Source organism: Anomaloglossus baeobatrachus, chromosome 1 (assembly GCF_048569485.1).
Source record: "Anomaloglossus baeobatrachus isolate aAnoBae1 chromosome 1, aAnoBae1.hap1, whole genome shotgun sequence".
Taxonomy (NCBI): Eukaryota; Metazoa; Chordata; class Amphibia; order Anura; family Aromobatidae; genus Anomaloglossus; species Anomaloglossus baeobatrachus.
Window position 1 is genome coordinate 321,132,344 of NC_134353.1, and position 21,830 is coordinate 321,154,173.

General features: G+C 46.3%; 1 protein-coding gene across 1 annotated transcript in view; it reads right to left on the minus strand.

The window, feature by feature from the left end:
- Positions 1-21,830, minus strand: part of MOB1B (MOB kinase activator 1B) — a 109,450-nt gene that overhangs the window by 18,413 nt on the left and 69,207 nt on the right. Inside the window, exons 2-3 of the mRNA XM_075351563.1 lie at positions 14,211-14,377; positions 9,307-9,400 (exon numbers count right to left, since the gene is read on the minus strand). Of these exons, the coding sequence (XP_075207678.1) occupies positions 9,307-9,400; positions 14,211-14,377 (261 nt within the window). The remainder of the gene's footprint in view (positions 1-9,306; positions 9,401-14,210; positions 14,378-21,830) is intronic.

Here is a 21,830-nt window from a genome sequence, read left to right on the forward strand (position 1 = left end):
TATGAAAACAGATGCTATACCAATGAATGACAATATGGTTGAAAATCATCCGTTTTATGGTATGATGGACACCTGGAAGGTGTCAAACCCATCCATCTTTCATTAACCATCCTTTCTCTGATATCCTCTATCCTCTGATAATAGCCTGGTCATCCTTGTCTGTCATTATATAGTGTCTAGCAAATAATTTTGAAATTGGTGCATGTAGTATCGGAATGATTGTCAGGGGCACACAGGAGAAATTAATTTCCAAGGCCCACTCTACTAGTACTGTACATGGAAATATACCGGTACAGTATGTTCATATTTATGACTCGCACACATGTATGTGTGTTTTCGCTTAAACAATGAAAACAAGTAGAAAAAAAGAGTGACTCCACTCTCATTTTGTTGATGGACGTGCATTTTTAATATACCGTACTTTTATTTAGATTACCTCAAGGTACTTAGACCACGATTTGCTGAGGGGTTAAACAGCAAGAATTAAAAATATCCTGATCCAACCATAAGGCTATGTGCGCACGTGTGCGTATTGCATGCAGTTACGCTGCGTTCTGCACCGCAGCGTAACTGCATGCGTCCTGCGTCCCCTGCACAGTCTATGGAGATTGTGCATGAGACGTGCGCATGTGGCGTATTAGAACGCAGCGATTCGGCTGCTGCCCGAAGCGTGCGTTCTAAGAAGTGACATGTTACTTCTTTCGTGCGCTTTGCATGCTGTCTATAGGGAGAGGCAGCATGCAGAGCGCACGAATTCTGCAGGCACCATGCGCTTCAGAACGGAGCTTTTCAGCTGCGCTCTGAAGCGGACCTTTTGTGTTCAGTGCAGAGCGCACACGTGCGCACATAGCCTTAGAGTGGGATGTCAGCTGTATAAAACAGCAAGCAGCAGCAAGTGATTATGCACGAACAGCACTTGTATCTGAACCATCAGTGCATTCAAATATAGGGGCAGTTTGCATTATGAGAAGCTACAACATCCAGCATGTACTGAAGGTATATACTGTATATGTCAGAAAATGCTTGTCCTTGTAGTTCCCAGAGCCGAAGGACAAGAGAGTCACAGGATTCAGAAGCCACCGTGGTAAGCAAAGTGTCACTATTGCAGCCAAAGATTGCCTGCAGCAATCACACACTACACATGCCTATGTAATAAAGGATGGGACTATACTTAATTAGGGAGGAAACTATGTAATAAAGAAATGGGCTATACATAATAAGGGGGGATACTATATAATAATGGACGCTACATAATAAGTGAGAACACAACATGAGAGAAAACACTTTAATAAGGGATGGGCTTAAACATCATAAGAGAGTTTCATTTACAAATAATACTATTATTCACACTATTACTATTTAAGTTATTAAGTGTAGCTACAGAATGAATATTTACACTCAGTAACATTACTGATTTCTCAACTGATTAGAATTGTTTTCTTTTGTTTCTTCTCCATGCAGTTTGTTGCACAGATTACTGCACCTCTGAAAACAAAAAATGTTCTCTCCCCCAATTCATTATCAAGCCTTGTCCTGTATTTCCTCACTTTCCCATTCATTATCAGTCCTTGTTGTGTGTCCTCTGTCCCCCCATCCATTGACCTTCCTCGTTCTGTGATCTCTCTCCCCTCATTCATTAGTAATGACTCATTACTAGTTCCTGTCCTATGTCGTCTCCCCCCCCCCAATTCCTTACAGGTCAGTACCCTCTCTCCCTCCCTCAAATCAATCCTATACCCTCTCCTTTAGCTCCCCCCTAAATTAATTGCCAGTCTCTGTCCTGTGTACTCTCCCCAACTGTGTTAAAAAATAAATTACCTTTCCAGACGATCCTCAACAGTAACCTATCTACTAAGCAGTATAGGCTGAATACCTACGATCATTAGCATATCATAAAGGATCTTTAGAAATACTTTTTATAAAGATCTCTTTATCTATGCTACTATATACAAGGACAGTTAGGCAGGGAATAGCAATTTACACCCAGAACTGCTCGTGGTTCTGGGTGCATATTGGACCTGACAAGTTCCCTTTAAGCTAATCAACAGGAAGTGAGAGCTACAGCTGCCGTTCTTTGTGTTGATTGCTCCAGTGTATAAAGATGTGGCGCCCTGGACAAGCCAGGACGTCACAGGTACTGCAACAACACACCCCACACCCCGGCTAGGCACATCTAGGTCAAACAAAAATCCTTGTTGCCTCCCTCCAGGGGCTGATGTCCACACCAGGGGGTGGAGCCACGTGGTTGGCCCCACCCACCGAGGAGTTCACAGTCCTGGAGGCGGGAAAAGGAAGTTAGTTGAGAGTTCAGTTTGAGGAGTTTAAGAGTGAAGTGGTAGTGGAGGAGACTGACGGTGTCCGGGTGCATGGCCCGCGCACAAACAGCAAGGTTGGCAGACGGTGGTGACCGTCTGCAGGAGGGGCTGATTGACGTGAACCGTAAGGACCGGGGCCAGGCGGTGGCCCGCCGGTACCGGATCGGAGAGCGAAGAGAAGCCAGCACCATTTGGCAGGGCCTACGGACCCCGACCAGGCTAGGAGTCACTGTAAAACCGGTCAAATCCGTTAGCGAAGGGAACCTCCAGGGTTTCCCAGCAGTCAAGACCCGATTGAAGGCAACAGCTCAAACCGTGAAGGGAAATACAGTCACCGCCAAGGCTACAGTTCCCAGGGCCAGAGCCTGCGGGCAAAAGGGGCTCCCTCAGCATCCATCCAAGCTGGGGAGCGGGTTACCGGTGGGAAGCCACCAGAACCGAGAACATAACACAGGTGCAGGGAAAGGCAGTCACCGCCAACCTACCAGGAGAAGAACCACCGCAGCCGTCTGTGGGACCCGTCCATCCAGCCGTTTATTTTACCGGAGACTTTGTATTCATCATTGGCTGAGTGAGTACCACTGTGCCGTGCGGCACCGCGCTGCCCCCGCGACCCTGCACCTCACCAGGCCCCGTAACCCACCTGCCATCCTTCCCTCACCGGGCCCCGGGACAACCAACCCCCCTACCCACGGAGGGGAAAAACAACATCCAAGCTGCTCCCTGACATCGCTCCCGGGATCCCCGTCCAGAGCAGCGGTGGTGTCACAACCTCACCACAATCGTGGGTGGCGTCACGGACAATATCCCTAAACCAAACCACCCCTTTCACTCACGGGCGAGGAGCGCCGCTCGAGTCCCCGGGATCTGGCCCACCGCTCGAGCCACCGAGCGAGCAGCAGCAGCAGCCGGACCCGAGCAGTGGGTGAGCGCAGCGTCCCCTCCCCGCCCGTGACAACTTGGCGTCACGAACAGGATCTTACCGCTCTGCCGTCTGGTAGAGGTGCGCCTTTTGACCGCCGGAGGTGTCCGGACAAAAAATTTGAGAAGCCGCCATTTTGGCCGCGAAAAATCCCCGCTCGAGCGTCTCCTCGAGCAGTGGAGGCGCGAAAGCCGAAACCCCGCCCCTGTAGAGGAGGAGCCGGAAAAAGACTAAGGGGGACGGATGGCGTCTGGCCGCATGTAGCTCGCGGCTATAAAAGCAGGGACGCCAGGACTCTGCGGCGATACTGGGTTCCTGGAAAGCACCATGGCCGAGATGCACAGTCCAACCAACAACCCCGTAGTCCCCGCGCCAGGCACTGCGGCCTGGGTGAAGGACCGGACTGCCCCGCTGAGTAACCGTCTGCAGGCCCGCATGCAGCTCCTCCTGGAGGAGTGGGTGGCCGACATGGCGGACGTGGTAGCTGCTATGGGGAGACGCGAGGTGGAGGAAGATTTGGAGGAGCGGGTAAGGGACCCACGCCCCTGTATCCCCGAGGGATCGGCCACTGCGGCTGGGGGGCCCGGCCTGCACCTGCTCACCCTGCCGCCTCCCCCGCTACCTGCGTTAGTCGCTGCCGCCCCGCCATTAGGCCCGCTACCCGCCCAACCGGTAGCGATACCCTGCCAATCCGCCCCGGCGGACCGACCGGCTGCAGACGCTCGGGGCCGCCCTGAACCGCTCCTCTGGGAGCCGCCGGGGCCGCGGCCCCTTAACGAAGATGTATCAGAGGCCCCGACAGGGATCGCGCCAGGTTCCATGCCCGAGACCGGGACCGTGGCGTGGATGAAAGCCAGAGTAATTGAATTCAACCAACGCCAACAGAATCAGATATAGCTCATGATGGAGCAGTGGACCAATGAGGTGGAAACGCTGGTTACGACTACCCCGATGTATGAGATGGGAGCCGACGTGATGGAGCCGGCGAGTGACCCACGCCTCCATGTCTCACAGGGACCGGCCACTGCGGCTGGGGGGCCCGGTCCGGTCTCGGCCCTCGTATCGGCCCTGTCATTACCCATGGGGCGCCTCAGTGTTGACCGACCTGACCTGCTGCCCTGTGCTACCACAGTAGAACCTGACGTGCTGAGTGCCGGAAACCCAGAGACTGCGGCAGCTGGCGGCAACCCGCCTGGCGCAGGGACAATTGATAATGACTCCGGCCCCGGCGCCGAGCCCACCTCTGAGTTCGAGAAGGCGAGTGAGCGTCTCCGCTACGAAGGAGGGCCGGTGGTTTTCTACAGCCCGCGCACTGGTGGAAATGGATACCGGGCACCCCTCTCCCAACAGGCCTGTCACTGCATGTTCGAAATGTTAGTAGCAGAGGATGAGGCCAATTCAGCGGAAGAGTCAGAGTCATGGCAGCGGGGCCCTGCTGCAGGTTGTCCCCGTTGGGACCACCAGTACAGATAGAAGTTTGAATGATAAGATGATCAACCGAAGTTTATCTGATTGGAACCGTGATTAAACCGTCCGTTACCGGCAACTAGTCCCCGTAGGGACTTTCTGCAACCGTTGCGTAAGGGACTTCTTACGGACAAGCCCGAGAACTGGCAGGGCAACCACAAACTTAGTGGGATGTAAATAAATGTTGGCTTACACCGTTACCGCCTCCGGAGAGGCAGATTTGGGAGGATGGGCCTGGAGGAAAGGGATGGCCCAGGCCCGCCACTACCGTAACCGGTGGCGATCCTCCGGGGTTTCAGGGGTCCCCATGGACAAGGGTCCCCTGAAGGAGACAGTACCCGCGCGGGCAACTGGTTCTGGACTGGGGTCAAGGGGTGCTGCCCACTTCTTAGGGGCAGCATCAGGACCAGGTTGTTTGGGTGGGAGAAGAGCGGAAGCCGTACCGTTGTGAAATGTGATTTTTACATGTTTTTACTGTTTTTCTATCTTTTGCAGTTAACAAAAATAAAACCGGTGATGGACGGGCAGCCCGCGGACGGTTTGCATTTACTAAGGGGGAATGTGGCGCCCTGGACAAGCCAGGATGTCACAGGTACTGCAACAACACACCCCACACCCCAGCTAGGCACATCTAGGTCAAACAAAAATCCTTGTTGCCTCCCTCCAGGGGCTGATGTCCACACCAGGGGGTTGAGCCAGGTGGTTGGCCCCACCCACCGAGGAGTTCACAGTCCTGGAGGAGGGAAAAGGAAGTTAGTTGAGAGTTCAGTTTGAGGAGTTGAAGAGTGAAGTGGTAGTGGAGGAGACTGACGGTGTCCGGGTGCGTGGCCCGGGCACGTCTGCCGGAGGGGCTGATTGACGTGAACCGTAAGGACTGGGGACGGGCGGAGGCCCGCCGGTACCGGATCGGAGAGCGAAGAGAAGCCAGCACCATTCGGCAGGGCCTACGGACCCCGACTAGGCTAGGAGTCGCCGTAAAACCGGTCAAATCCGTTAGCGAAGAGAACCTCCAGGGTTTCCCAGCAGTTAAGACCCGATTGAAGGCAACAGCTCAAACCGTGAAGGGAAATACAGTCACCGCCAAGGCTACAGTTCCCAGGGCCAGAGCCTGCGGGCAAAAGGGGCTCCCTCAGCATCCATCCAAGCTGGGGAGCGGGTTACCGGTGGGAAGCCACCAGAACCGAGAACATAACACAAATGCAGGGAAAGGCAGTCACCGCCAACCTACCGGGAGAAGAACCACCGCAGCCGTCTGTGGGACCCGTCCATCCAGCCGTTTGTTTTACCGGAGACTTTGTTTTCATCATTGGCTGAGTGAGTACCACTGTGCCGTGCGGCACCGCGCTGCCCCCGCGACCCTGCACCTCACCAGGCCCCGTAACCCGCCTGCCATCCCTCCCTCACCGGGCCCCGGGACAACCAACCCCCCTACCCACGGAGGGGAAAAACAACATCCAAGCTGCTCCCTGACATCGCTCTCGGGATCCCCGTCCAGAGCAGCGGTGGTGTCACAACCTCACCACAACCGTGGGTGGAGTCAAGGACAATATCCCTAAACCAAACCACCCCTTTCACTCACAGGCTAGGAGCGCCGCTCGAGTCCCCGGGATCCGGCCCACCGCTTGAGCCACCGAGCGAGCGAGCAGCAGCAGCAGCCGGACACGAGCAGTGGGTGAGCGCAGCGTCCCCTCCCCGCCCGCGACAAAGACAAGGAGAGAGAAGACAGGTGGTGATTGGTCATAGGACTCAGTTGATGTCACAAACCTCATGTGAGCCCAGACACCGCTGGGACTGCGCCACCACCAGAGCGGAGTATAGGCTTTTATAATTTAATAGGGGGAAACATGTGAAGAAGTGTTGTCCTAGTAGTGGACAACCCCTTTAAGTTCTCCGTCTTCTCTGCACCTCTGTTCCAATTCTTGCATGTGAGAGAATCGGAGCACAGTGAATGACACTTGGCTCAAGCTCTGATCAAACTTTGAGCTGAGTGTCATTAGCATAATCAGGCCGACTTTCTCGCATTAGAGAATAAACACCAATGTGACTCCAGCCATAAGATGACTCTTCTATGAAAGATCTTATACTTGTCCGGGGTCCTACCTGTTACTATACCTTTCTATATTTTACAGATCATACACAGGAAAATCTTCAGATTTATCTAGCACTCTATCTAGCCACATATAGCAAGGAACACTATGTAAACAGGAAGGGTTGAGGGTTTTTCCAACATCACAAAATATTAGTTATTGCCAAGCTCGCTCTTTTACATGTGAAGTCTGACATGCAATTTAGGATTTGGTATCACTCCTAAAATACTTTTGTCATTCTTGGGACATAGTATTTCAATAGGATTTTCCTGGAGATTCTCAACTGTTCTTCCCTTCCAATAGACTTTTTCTATGGATAACTCCAGGCCCATTGTCCCCTCTCTCTAACTCCTCTTATACAACATTCCCTTACCATTGGAACTGCTTTAGGCCTCTTTCACACGTCCCTGAAAAACACGCACGTTTTTCACGGACGTGTCAAAGGTGCGTATTGCCCTCGGTGTGCTGTGTGCATGGCCTATGTGTGTTCTCTGTGTGTTATCCGTGATAACACACGGAGAACGGGAACTTTCTACTCACCTGTCCCTGGCGTCGCTGTCCGTGGTGCTGATCTTCGGTCTCCAGTCCTGCCGACTTCCCGCTGCTGCTGCTGCCGGCCGCAGTGAAGTGAATATACAATGAGAATAATGAGCGGCGGTCGGCAGCAAGTGACAGCAGCGGCAGAGACAGCAGGGCTGTAGAAGGTGAGTAATGTTTTGTCTTTTCTCCGGTGCGTGTCACACGGAACATATCCGTGTGGTCCATGTGTGTTACGTGTGACACGTTTGCGTTCCGCGTGACACCCGTGATGCCGGAGAAAAACGGACATGTCGGCGTGAGAAACACACGGACACACGTAAGTACGGAACGGACACACGTTCCATTCGAAAATACTTACATGTGTCCTAAACATTAGGAATACATAGGTCCACGTGTGTATGTGTCTCCGGTACGTGAGAAAACTGCCAAACACATACCGGAGGCACGTACGTGTGAAAGAGACCTTAAAGGGGTTTTCATACATAGAACATTTTAATCAATAGATCTTGGAATAAAATAAATACGTTTCACAATTGGATGTGTTAAAAAAATGTTCCGTTGCTGAGATAATCTTATAAATGTGCGCCTCCTATGTACTGTTATTTGCTGTGTCCAACCATACAGAACTGCTCCAGTTAATGGTGGGCACACTCCTGACCTGACCAAGTGACGCAGCATAAGTCACTTATGATAAGTGAGTTTACAGATGAAACAACCTGATAATATTCTGATGTTACATTATGTACTTTGTTGTTGCTCTTTAATCTCTAATTTGTTATCACATGTTTTATACTTTTATGATAAAACTAGTAAAATTGTTAACTTATTATTTTTGGAATGAAAACCAAATAATTTTTCATTTGCCCATCTGAACCCGGCCTTTTTTGAAAAGCTATGGTGTCTCAGAGAAAACATTCTTTGAAAATCCGGTCGGAGACTGTGTGTCTCGGGTGACTTGTCCATAATAACTCCCTTTATGGATTCTCCCTGTTCTGACTTACCGGTCTCTCCATATGTATGTGTATACAAAGAGATCTGTCAGTCAACTGGAGCAGGCAGGGAGAAGCCAGCCTTGGCCCTGCCACAGACTAGTCAGCACATAGTCTCAGGCGGCTTTTCACAATCAAAATATTGGTGCATTTCACAGTAAAACCAACTGACTTAAATAATACAGCCAGTGTCAGATTCATGCTGCCTATGGTTAGGGCATATTGTATTTGATAACAGGTTCCCTTTAAGAGGATAAAATAAGAATCAGGAACATAATAAACTTAAAGGGAACCTGTCACCATATTTGTCCCCTATAAGCTGCAGCCACCATCACTGAGCCCTTACATACAGCATTCTAGAATACTGTTTATTAGAACCCAGGCCACTCTGTATAACACGAAAAACATCTTTTATTATACTCACCTGCAGAGCGGTTGGGTTCGATGGGCACCTCCTCTCTTCCTTGCTCCAAGTGCATCACCCATCATACATCATCGATACACAGTCCTCCATTATGCTCCTGCGTGTTTGCACTTTGATCTACCTGGCTAAGGGCAGATCAAAGTATTGTAGTGTGCATGCGCGGGCGGACTTTGACCTTTGCCTGTGTCTGTGCATTACAGTACTTACTCTGCCGTCAGCAGGGCAGACAAAAGTGCACATGCACAGGATCGCAACGGAGGCCTCTATGTGGATGATGTAGGATGCGTCATCCACACGGAGCTGGGAAGGAGGATGGTGACGTAAGGAATTGAGGAGACGCTGAACCAAGACCAGTGACGCCCATTGGACCGGACCGCCCCACAGATGAGTAAAATAAAATGTTTTTTATGTTATATAGAGCAGCCTTAGCACTTATATACAGTATTCTAGAATGTGGAATTTAAGGGCTTACTGGTGGTGGCCGCAGGTTATAAGTGACAAATCTGGTGACAGGCTCCCTTTAAACGTAGAACAATTTTGGTGTAAAATGTAATTCTCTTACTTTGGACCAGCTGACATTACGGAACAACTTTCCTCTGTACAGAAATCTGTTATGGTCCCATATAACATATTGATCTGGTTGAAAAAATCCACAGCTGTTAATGAAAAGAAAACTTGTTAGCATTCACAACAAAAGACTATACAAAACATTGTGTCATGCTAAAAAACAATATCTAAAAATGAATGACAGTGCATAAATAAAAACACCCAATCAGATATAATTTCACCCGTGTTTTCATAGTGATAGTTGCATTGTACTGCACAGGTGAATTGGTTATCAGTATGTATGATTTGGTTATACAGTCATACTGAAAATGTTGGCAGCCTTTAAATTGTTTCAGAAAATGAGGTATTTGTCCCAGAAAATTCATGCAATTACACAATTTGTTATACACATTTATTTCCTTTATGTGTATTGGGACAACAAAAAAGAAAAAGAGAAAAAAGGCTAATTGGACATAATTACACACAGAACTCCAAAAGTGGGTTGGATAACATTATTGGCATCCTCAACTTAATATTTAGTTGCACACCCTTTGAAATAAATAACTGCAATCAATCACTTCTTATAGCAATCAATAAGCTTCTTACACCTCTCAACTGAAATTTTGAACCACTCTTATTTTGCAAATTGCTCTAGGTCTCATACATGAAGCTTGCCTTCTCCCAACAGCAATTTTACGATCTCTCCACAGTTGTTCAGTAAGATTTAGATCCAGACTCATTGCTGACACTTCAGAACTCTCCAGCACTTTGTTTCCATCCATTTCTGGGCACTTTATGAAGCATGTTTGAAGTCATTGTCCTGCTGGAAGACCCATGACCTAGGACACAAACCCATCTTTCTGACACTGGGCACTATATTGCCACCCAAATTATTTGATAATCTTTAGACTTCATGATGATTTGGATACAGTCAAGACACCCAGTGCCAGATTCTGCAAAACAACCCCAAAACGTTTGTGAACCTTCACCATATTTTGACGTTTTGGTCAACAGTGAAATGATATGCTGTATCAAAAGCGCTATCTTATTCTCATCTTTCCACAAGATGCTTTCCCAGAAGGCTTTTGGCTTACTCACATACATTTTGACAAACTGGAGTCTAGCTTTGTTATGTCTCTGTGTCAGCAGTGGGGTCCTCTTGTGTCTCCTGCCATAGCGGTCCAGGCAAATTAGCTACAGTGCCATGGGTTGTAAACTTCTTGATTATGTTTTACACCGTGGACAAAGATCATCACGATCTCTGGAGATGGACTTGTAACCTTAAGATTGTTGATATTTTTCAACAATTTTGGTTCTCAAGTTCTCAGACAATTCTCATCCCTTTCTGTTCTCCACACGTGATGTGGCGCACACACTGACACACAATGCAAAGATTGAGTCAACTTCTCCCCTTTTTATCTGGTTTCCGGAGTGATTTTCATAGTGTTACTTGTCACAGGTGAGTTTGAACGAGCATCACATGCTTGAAACAAAGTTGTTTACCCACAATTTTGGAAAGGTTCCAACAATTGTGTCCAGCCAATTTTGGGGGGTTTGTGTGAAATTATGTCCAATTTGCCTTTTTTTCTGTGTTTTAATTTTGGGTTGTTCCAATACACCCAAATGAAATAAGCATTTTTATAGCAAAACATATGTAATTGCAAAGATATTCTGGGTGAAACACTTGATTTTCTGGAACAATTTGAAAGGTCTCCACACTTTTGGGCATGAATGTACGTACCTTTGGGCGACCTGTGGTTCAACTGTTTAATCTTTTTAAAGACATTTCATTATAGAAATTAATAAAATTGCAACCATTTATGACTGTAAAAGATTGTCCGACCACTGACCCATGCAAACATGCTTAGCGATAAAACGGTCACTTCATAGTTGGACTTTACCGGTGCTGATAAAGAATGGCAATCACAGCATTGTAAGCTTGTGCATAGCTGTGTCTACTAAGCTTATGTTCAAACGTAACATTTTTATCTGGTTTTATATTTTCAGGCTTGAAATTGAATTTTTCAATCTGTAGCAACTCAATTTCGCCTGTGTAAATAATGTGGATTTATTGCAGATTTTTCCTATAGACAAGAATAAGTGGCTAGAATCTGCAATATTATTTTTATTATTATTATTATTATTATTGTTGCGCTATTTATCCCATGGCGCTTTACATGTAAAAATGGGTATACATAATTGGGACAAATATAATAATCATAAAGAAAACAAGGCACAGACAGGTACAGGAGGAAAGAGGACCTTGCCCGCGAGGGCTCAGTCTACAGGTGATGGGTGAGGATACAGTAGTATGCAATAAAGACATAACCCAGTGGAGTTTGCTGCAAGTCCACTACAGACCTGCAGCAAAATTCGGAAGTGAAGACGATAAAAAAAAAAAAAAAAAAAAAGAAACATTGAATTAAAAAAACAAAACAAAAGAATATCTTCACCTCATCTCAGTGAATTGTCTTGGACGTCTGCACCTCTATGGAATGTTTCTATAAGCTGAGCACCACTGCCTATGCTTCCACACACCTGACTTAGAGATGGATCGTTTTTCTGACGTGGTTTCAGTCATGTGGATTTGTTATTACTTGGAGCCTGTAGTGCCAGTGAGTAGTGTTGGGTGGACCCGGACTGTAAAAGTCCGGATCCGCACAGTTTCAAAGGTACGCTATTGCTGAACCTGGGCCAGGGAATCCAGCCATTGATCCAGATCCAGCAGTCAGGAAATTGAAACAAAATACATTTAAAATAAAGAAAATAAGAATTAAGCAAGCACTTCATACTTACAAAGGCTCTGGCGCGGCTGTACATTGCTCCCGCGGACTCTCCTTCACTTCCTGGGCCGCTCATCATTGCTCATCCATATTCACTGCTTTCCCCACCCACCGGCTGTCCTGGTGTCTGTGATTGGTTGCAGTCAAACCCGCCCCCAGCCTGTGTGACAGTGTCTGACTGCAACCAATCACAGGCCCTGCCTGCGGGTCAGTATCGCGGTATAACAATAAATGAATAAATAATTAAAACAATTGATGTAGGGTCCTCCCATATTATGATACCCAGCACAGATAATGCCGACGGCTACAGGTTGCAGCCCCCAGCCATGTGCCTCTCTTGGCTGTGTATCAAAATAAGAGGAACCGCATGCGTCGCTTTTTTTTTTTTAATTATTTAAATAAATAAATTATTTTAAAAAACGACGTGCAGTCCCCCCCATTTTTGATACCCATCCATGATAAAGCCCAACAGCTGGGGGCTGGTATTCTCAGCCTGGGGAGTCTCATGGTAATTGGGACCCCCCCAGGCTAAGAATAGTAGCCTGCAGCTGCCCCGGAATTGTCGCATCCATTAGACACGATCATCCCGGCATTTTACCAGGCTCTTCCCGATTTGCCCTGGTGCAATCAGGGTAATAGGGGTTAATGACAGTGCACAACTGTCATCAAGCCCAGAATTAGTGATGGGTAGGGGTCTATGAGACCCCCATCCCTAATCCTATTAGTAAAAAAAATAAATAAACACAAACACAGAAATATCCTTTATTTGAAATAAAATACAACAACTTCTTTCCCCTCCTTATTAACCCCCAAAAGAAAAGACGTTCCACTGTAATCCACACTACGTCTTCCAACGGTCCTGGCTCTGCTACATCTGAGCCTGGATAGATCGAAATCATGTCCGATCTCTCCAGGTTTGGGAAACACTGACAAGGGGGACCCAGCCGGCAGCAGTGATGTCACTCATTTCACTGGAGGTCATACCTGGGTTTCCACGGTATGACCTTTGGTGACCTGAAGCACTCCGGCTTAAAGTGTAGGGCTGTGCCCCGCACTCCGCCAGCCCTTTAACACTGATAGTGCCGGCCGGGGGTCGGGGAGTGCAGGGCTGGTGGAGTGCAGGGCATGGTCCCGCACTTTAAGCCAGAGTGCGGTAATCAGTTCACCGGTGGTCATTCCGTAGGAATCCGGATATGACCTCCGGTGAACTGAGTGATATCACTGCTGCCAGCCGGGTCCCCCTTGTCAGAGTTTCCCAGAGCCTGGAAAGATCGGACATGTTTTCGGTCTCTCCAGCCTCGGATGTAGCAGAGCCAGGACCGTCGTGTGGATTACGGTGGAACTGCAAGGGTCTTTTTGGGGTTAATAAAAAGAAAAAGGAGGGTGCTGTATTTTATTTCAAATAAAGGATTTTTCTCTCTGTTTGTGTTAATTTCTTTTTACTTATAAGATTAGTGATGGGGGGGGTCTCATACACCCCTACGCATTACTACTAACATTTAAGCAGAGCCTGGATGCCTTTCTTGAAAAATATAATATTACCAGTTATGTATATTAGATTTTATGACAGGGTGTTGATCCAGGGAACTAGTCTGATTGCCGTATGTGGAGTCAGGAAGGAATTTTTTTCCCCATTGGAGCTTATTTGACACATTGGGTTTTTTTTGCCTTCCTCTGGATCAACATGTTAGGCTACGGGTTGAACTAGATGGACTTAGAGTCTCCCTTCAACCTTAAAAAAACTATGAAACTATGAAACTAATTCTGGACTTGATGACAGCTGTGCGCTGTTATTAACCCCTATTAGCCCGATTGCCATCACACCAGGGCAATTGGGAAGAGACAGGTAAAGGGCCGGGATTGTCGCATCTAATTGATTGATTGACTGGAAAAACACCTCATAAAAAGTTAAGTATCTTTTTTTATTATTATTTTAAATATTGCTAGTTCACAGGTGAATTTCTGGCAATACCTACACATTGCTTGTACGGATGTTATGCTGCTGAGCTCCTCGACTGCCAATTTCCTGCACAAAATGTCTGGAGCAAATCCACAGTGTCTGAACTTTCCCTAACCGATTTAGGACGGTAACTTATTTTACCTAATACAGTTTGTGTTTCAATTCTAAACCACTTACTATTTACAGCCACCCACTCATTCAGATCTTCTCCCTCTGGCAGCATGACAGCCATGCGCAGGTTCCCACTGCCCAAAGTGGCTTCCGCATGTTTCAACAACTCGTACTGATGGGAGCCCTCGGGAATACTTTTTTTTGGCTTAAAGGTTTTCGAAGATCGATTGCCACTGGAAGAAAAAAACAACACAAACAGAAAAGAGAATTATTACTCCATACTTTCCTTATGTTCCATAATTAGGAGACGCTATCACCACAACAACTTACTTTGATATGTGCCATAAGGGCATATTGATATCATTCGATCAGGACCCACCTTGTGAGCCTCTCATCTTAATCAGAGCAGACTAACAATATTGTATATAGCTTGCCATTCGCTTAAGTTACCCCAAAATAAGAGAACCTTCATCCATTGTCTATTTCAGACACCTGAAAAAGCGCTAAAAAAAAAATCAATATATACACAGCAATGTCAAATAGTTTGCTGTGCATATATTCCAACTTTTGTCACTTTCTAGCAGCTGTAATCTAATTTAAACCATACATCGTCAAACTTTAAAACTTAAAGACATCATTTTGCAATTCTGAAAAGATAAAATATGCATATTTGGTTTTAACGCACGAAGGAAAAAAAGTCAGAGTTGCAGGTTTTTCAATCATTTTGCTAACCTAAGAAAATGGAATAAAAGAAAGTATAGTGTAATATATGTATTAATTAATATTGATTTAATCTACGCAGCTCTGGTATCACTGCAACTTTACTGACTTTTAAAATCAAAATTACTAGGTCGTTTTTAGTACATAGTGAACACCGTGTAAACTAAATCCCCCCCAAAAAAAGAAAACTATGGTGGATTTTTTTTCACTTTCATCACACAGAATTTTTGCAGCACAGCGTATTGGAAATCTAGTATTTTCTTTCAAAACTACAACTTGTCCCACAAGAAACAAGTACTCATATGTCTATGTCAACAGAAAATAAAATTAAGTAAGGCCCTGTGCTCACACTGCGGTTTTACCCGCTTTTTTTTTGCGTTTTTGCTGCAGAAATTTCTTGAGAAATCGTTTGTAACCTTTCTGCAGACATTCCCCAGCAAAACCTATGGCAAAAAAAATATCTGTGTGCACACCGCGTTTTTTTCTTAAGAACATTCTTTCTGCAGAATTTCTTGAGAAAAAGAATGAGCATGTCACTGCTTTTCTGCAGGTACCTGCGTTTTTTGCCATAGATAATGGTAAAAAAAAACCTCAGGGACCAACCTGCGGAAAAAAGGCATTCAAACGCATCAAAAACGCATACGTTATTGGTGCGTGTCTTTAACGCAAGTGCGCTAATCTTTCAGACTCAAGAAATTTCGAGAAAATCCTTTTTCTAGTGCGCACAGGGCCTAATACCTCTTGGAAAATGGGAAGGAAACCGATTCAGGCTATGTGCGCACTTTGCGTCGAGGTACTTGCAGTTCTAAATGCATCCCTTGGCAGAAATGGTTTTTGCCAAAGTTGGTTTTGACCACAAAAACGCTATAAATACACTTGCGTTTTTGCCGCGTTTTTACCGTGTTTTACATGCTTTTTCACTGCTTAAAATCAGATGCGTTTTGACTAAAAATACAATACTAAATAAAGTGTAAACATACAAACACTATAAAAAAAAGGAAAAAAATGATAACAAATATCAAGATTATTATCAATCAAAAATTGGCTTATTTTATTAAAATGATAACTTTGTGATAATTATGCATAAAATTACATTTATTTATGGATTTTCTTAATTTTAATTGTCAGACTATGTGTGTGTGTGTAAAGGGACATATCATACCATTAATATTTTGCCAAAAAAGCATGCAATTAATTGGTCCAAAACGCATGTTTTCTGCATCAAAAAAGCATGTAAAACGCTGGAATTTTGATGTAGAATGCATTTTGCAACTTCTCATTGACTCTAATGTTAGCAAAACGCAGCCCAAATGGCAAAAACAATTGACATGTTGCTTCTTTAAACGCTGAGTTTTTGCCTAAAAATATGCAAATTAAACGCTGCGTTTTTGACAGCAAAGTACGCACAAGAAATCCCCATTTCCCATAGACTTTGCTTGAAAATCAAAACGCATGCATTTTGGCATTAAAACGCTGCAGTTCAAAACGCAAAGTGTGCACATAGCCTAAAAGAAAAAAAATGAAAAATGAGGACGAAAGAATAAAAGTGCAAAAATCAATTTCTGCCACAAAAAGTGGTTAAATTCGATCTCTGGAATATTTACATAAAGTAGGATTTAAAAAAAATATATATAATAAAGTCAATTTCCTGCTTTTATAGCCATTTTCTCGTAAACTACAGCTGATGTTAAAATAATAATTACAGACCGCCTTGTTAAGCACTAATAGTAATAGCCGTGAACTCTGTCCCCATCCAGCAGTGTTGATTGGCTCAGTTGCCCTGTGGAAACGCCGTACTGAGCCTTCTTTGATACTTGAGAAACCCTCTCTATACATTCACCCTACTGTTTCCATAGAACATGTTACAGCTGCCATGTAAGCAGTATGCAGACTTGGATCTGACACAAACTGAGAAGAAAGCAACTAAAACATTCTCAGCCCTCTTAAAGGGAGTATTGAATGACTAAATATTACATTTCTCTATAAAGTCAGGTAAAGCAGAACAAGTTTTCAATTTGAATCATTTTAACAAATGCTTTAGTGTCTACATATTTCTGTTAAATCTTTGCTTTGGCGCCCCCTGGTGTTGTTTTGATATTCACAAAGACTGCAGAATGTGTAGAATACTGATGAGAAAAAGTTCCTAATTCTAGTTTAGGCCTGCACAACATACGGTCCCCAGACCACATGCAGCCCAGCAAAGGATGTTGTGTGGCCAATGGAGAATCGGGTGGCTCCGATTCTCATCCTCCTGTATTTGCATCTTTCAGATGCAAATTACAGTTGAATACTAGAGCATTGGGACTGGTGTAGATCAAAGTTAGTCATCCTCCACCTGGCGTCCAGCAGTCATCACGCTGATCTCATCACAATGCTGCTGTCACTAGCGCCAAGGGGATGAGGATGCAGCCGGAAATGGTAAGCTCTGCAGGAGAAGCCGAAAATTATGTATACTGTTATAGGAGGAAGGTTGGTATTGATATGAGCAGTGCAGAGTGTGGGAGAACATTATCAAGCAGTGCATGGTATGTGGGAACATTATGGAGTGATGTAGGGGAACATTATGGAGCGGTACAGGGTGTGGGGGAACATTTATGAAGTGGTATAGCAGAACATTATGGAGCAGTGCAGGGTGTGAGGAACATTAGGGAGCGATGTAGGGTGTGCAGGAACCTTATGGAGCAGTGCAGGGTGTGTTGGTACATTATGGAGCGGTGCAGGGTGTGGTGGACATTATGGAGCGGTGCAGGGTGTGTGGGAACATTCTGAAGCGGTGCAAGATGTGAGGGAACATTATAGAGTGGTCCAGGGTGTGGGGGAACATTATAGAGTGGTGCAGGGTGTGGATGACATTTTGGAGCAGTGCAGGGTATGAGGAACGTTATGGAGCAGTGCAGGGTGTGAGGAACATTATGGAGCGATGCAGGGTGTGCTGGTACATTATGGAGCGGTGCAGGGTGTGGTGGTACATTATGGAGCGATGCAGGGTGTGTGGGAACATTCTGAAGCGGTGCAAGATTTGAGGGAACATTATAGAGCGGTCCAGGGTGTGGGGGAACATTATAGAGCGGTGCAGGGTGTGGATGACATTTTGGAGCAGTGCAGGGTGTGCGGGAACATTATGGAGCTGTGCAGGGAGTGTGGGAGCATTATGAAGCGTTGCAGGATGTGGGGGACATTATGAAGCTGTGCAGGATGTGTGGGAACATTTTGAAGTGGTGCAGGGTGGGGGGGAACATTATAGAGCGGTGCAGGGTGTGTGGGAACTTTATACAGCAGTGCAGGGAGTGTGGGGACATTATGGAGCTGTGCAGGGTGTGGGGGAACTTTATAAAGTGGTGTAGAGTGCAGGGGAGATTATGGAGCTGTGCAGAGTGTGGGGGACATGATGGAGCTGTGCAGGATGTGGGGGATATTATGGAGCTGTGCAGGGTGTGCAGGAACATTAAAGAGTGGTGCAGAGTGTGCGGGAACATTATGGAGCAGTGCAGGATGCGGGGAAACATTATAGAGTGGTGCAGGGTGTGAATGACTTTATAGAGTGATGCAGGGTATGGATGACTTCATAGAGCGGTGCTAGGTGTGCGGGAACATTATGGAGCTGTGCAGGGTGCAGGGGAGATTATGAAGCTTTGACGCCCTGGCCTATCAGGCCGTCACATGGTATTGTGCAATCTGCCCTTCTGCACAGTATCCACCTCCTCCTTGGTTACGGGTCCCTGACCTTTGGTGTTGCCAAGAACAAGCTAATCAAAATTCTAGGAACACTCTGCACCACACCCACCAGACACACCAGTGGACAGCCTGAAGGGAATAGGGTCGCCCACTTGGGGGGTTGGGTAAGGGGAGGTCAGGAGTGTTAAGAGCAGCGCAGTTGAGTGGTGACTCTCGAGAGCAGAGGTCAGGAGCTGGGTTCCTTGGTACTACTAGGTGGCAGACGTTGGTCTGGGCCTGGTAGGAGCTGGACCCCATCGCAGGGGATCGTGACAAGTGGCACGGACTGTCGAGGAGGACAGTCGGCTGCCTTGTGCCATCACCGGGCAGGAGCCAGGGCACGACGGGGTACGTGGATCCTAGGTCAGGAAGTAGCTTCAGGCGTCCTGGCAATTTACCCAACGAGGACGGAGCCTTCAAGATCTGTCCTCCACCCACTCCAAAATCGGGGTACTAGTGCAACGAGGGGGATAGGACTTTCCCACTACATAGTCTGTCTAGAAAATCCCAAGCGTGAACCCTGAGAGCAAGCTCACCCAGTTAGCCACACTGGTGAGCGGGACCCAACTAGTTTTATGCTAAAGGGACCAGTTAGAAGAAAAGGTGCAAAGGCAAAACACCAACGGGCACGGGATCCAGGAGTGCTCCCTTCAAGCGGCAGCATTGTTAAGAACTTTGGTTTACCACAGTTGTCGGTGTCAGCGTTATTGGACTGAGTGAGTACATAAGTGATGCTTACCATCCCAATGGCACCTCCCCGCAGCCCTCATCAAGTCCCGGGGGATTCCCCCTACCTGTGGGGTTAAACACCAGGCTGCCCCCACCATCGCCACCGGGTACTCCCAACTGCAGCGGTGGTACTCCACCTTACCACACACCACGGGTGGCATCACGAACTTTCCACATCCTCCCTTGTAAATATTCCCCCCTTTTTATTCTGAGTGGCCGCGCGACCCCGACCCCCAGGTCTGGAGATCCCTCGAGCCACCGCGGATCCGGATCCGAGCAGCCCGGCTGCTGACGCGGGGGCGGCACAGAGCTGTGTAGGGTGTGTGGGAACATTATAGAGTGGTGCAGGGTGTGTACGACATATGGAGCGAGTCAGTGTGAGGGATATTATAGAGTATGATGCAGATATTAAAGAGAAGAGCAGTGTCGGGGGGGATATTTTGTGCAGGAACCACAGTGAGGGTCAATTATTTATTTAGTGGTGCTGCATAGGATATATTTTTTTTTATGGGGAAGTATAATGATACTTTTATTTTCAAGGGCACCATGTCAGAAGACCGAAGAAGAGGGAAGCCTGCAAAGACAATTCGTGAAAGTCATCATGGTATTGGAACTATAATACGAAGTTAGAGACAAAAGAGATGGGAATGATTCCAATCAAAGAAGATGTCACCTATAGGGTACCTGGATGTAAATGTTTATATGTGATACTGACTGTCTCATCAGTATTGTGGTTCTTGTATCATGTAGCAATCCATAACGTGCTCATTGTTAAAACTGAAAAATACTCAAAACTAACTTGTGAGATTATGAGGAGGATGTAGTTAAGTTTCTGCTCCAAAAACTCAGTGTAAGTTGCTTGTGTTCACATTGATTTTTTTTAAACAGAAACTCTCCATATCTTTCTCAAATACTTAAACCTTGGTTCTGCTGATGTATTAATTCAAGTAGCCCCTTAATTTTTTTTGAAGCCCTTCAGGTTGGTTCAGTATGACCATGTGGCCCTTGGACCAAAAAAAAATGCTGCACACCCGTGCTCTAGATTTTTATTGTCTCTGTCCTCTGTGTACAAGAGGAACCTCGTGAAATGAAAAGAGCACCAGGTGGCGCTATAACAAGTACAGTATGTGACACCAATATCTAAATACAGAAGTATTTTTTATAAATGATTTAACATCAAAAACCTTGTTTTGCATTAAGAACCACTGCAGCGGGTTTTTTCAGCGCTGGAGTGGCACTATAAGGGTACGCTCACACTAGTGAATAGCATTCGATGATTCATGCGATAGAATCGGATTCTACATTCAAAGGACACTCACCTCTGTGAGTATGAGCCAAGTGTCATTCACTGTGCTCCTATTATCTTGCATGCGATAATCAGAGCATGGGTGCAAGGTGCAAAGAAGATGAAGAACTTAGTTCTTCCATCTTCTCCATTGTCTGTCGTTGTATATTAGTCTGCAGTCATATGTCATCTGGGTGAAGTCTGATGCTTTTGCACGCACCGTCCGATATACGCTGCCAATCGCAGCATGAAGCAATTTTTTACTCATGCAGACTCGGCATGAGAAATAAACGCTAGTCGGCACTGCTCCATAGTATAACATTGGAGTGATTGCTATCCAAAAAAATATCAGATAGCATTTGTCCGAGTTATACTCTACTAGATGCTAGTGTGAGTGCACCCTAAATGTAAGTCCTGCAGTGCCATCTTATGTAAATAACTTCTGGCTGTCCGGAAATCAGAAGTTAAATCACAAGCTCTCAATACAACTCTGAGAGCCAGAATGAGGCTCTCATAGAGTTGCATTGAGTTATGACCATGTGCAAGCTACATGAAATACTGGAGCTGGCAGTAAAGTCACAAATACGACCGAAGTGACTCTGGACAAAGATGAGGACAGCAGCGGGTAAGTATATGACAGGGGACTTAAATGTAAAGCACCACTCCGGTGGTGAAATTATGGCTGCTTTACCTCTGCACTACAATTCCTGGAACTGTTTCTCCGCTGGCAATCCTTTACTTTCTGATGAAGGTCCAGAAATTTGGACCAAAATATTAAATAATTTGTAACTGGATGAAACTTTTTGCCATTTCATCATATAGCCCTGAGTGCCGAGATCTTCTCTTACATAATTTATGGGCTAAATCCCTACTTGGGCACCATCTCTCATACACATAGTGACGTATAGTACTGTATGCTATCCTTCGGATAGGTTATCAGTATCTAATCGGTGGGAGTGCGACACCAAGCACTCCTGCCAATCAGTTGTTTCTGGTGCCAGCCGGATATGCTCAGTTTTGGAACTGCACCGCTCAGATCCATCAACTGCATAGTGATCGTGGCTGGGTTAAGGGTGCTTTACACGCTGTGACATTGCTAGCGTTTGCTAGCGATGTCGTGCACGATAGCACCCGCCCCCGTCGTGTGTGCGATATGTAGTGATCGCTGCCGTAGCGAACATTATCGCTACGGCATCATCACATGCACATACCTGTTCAGCGACGTCGCTGTGGCCGCC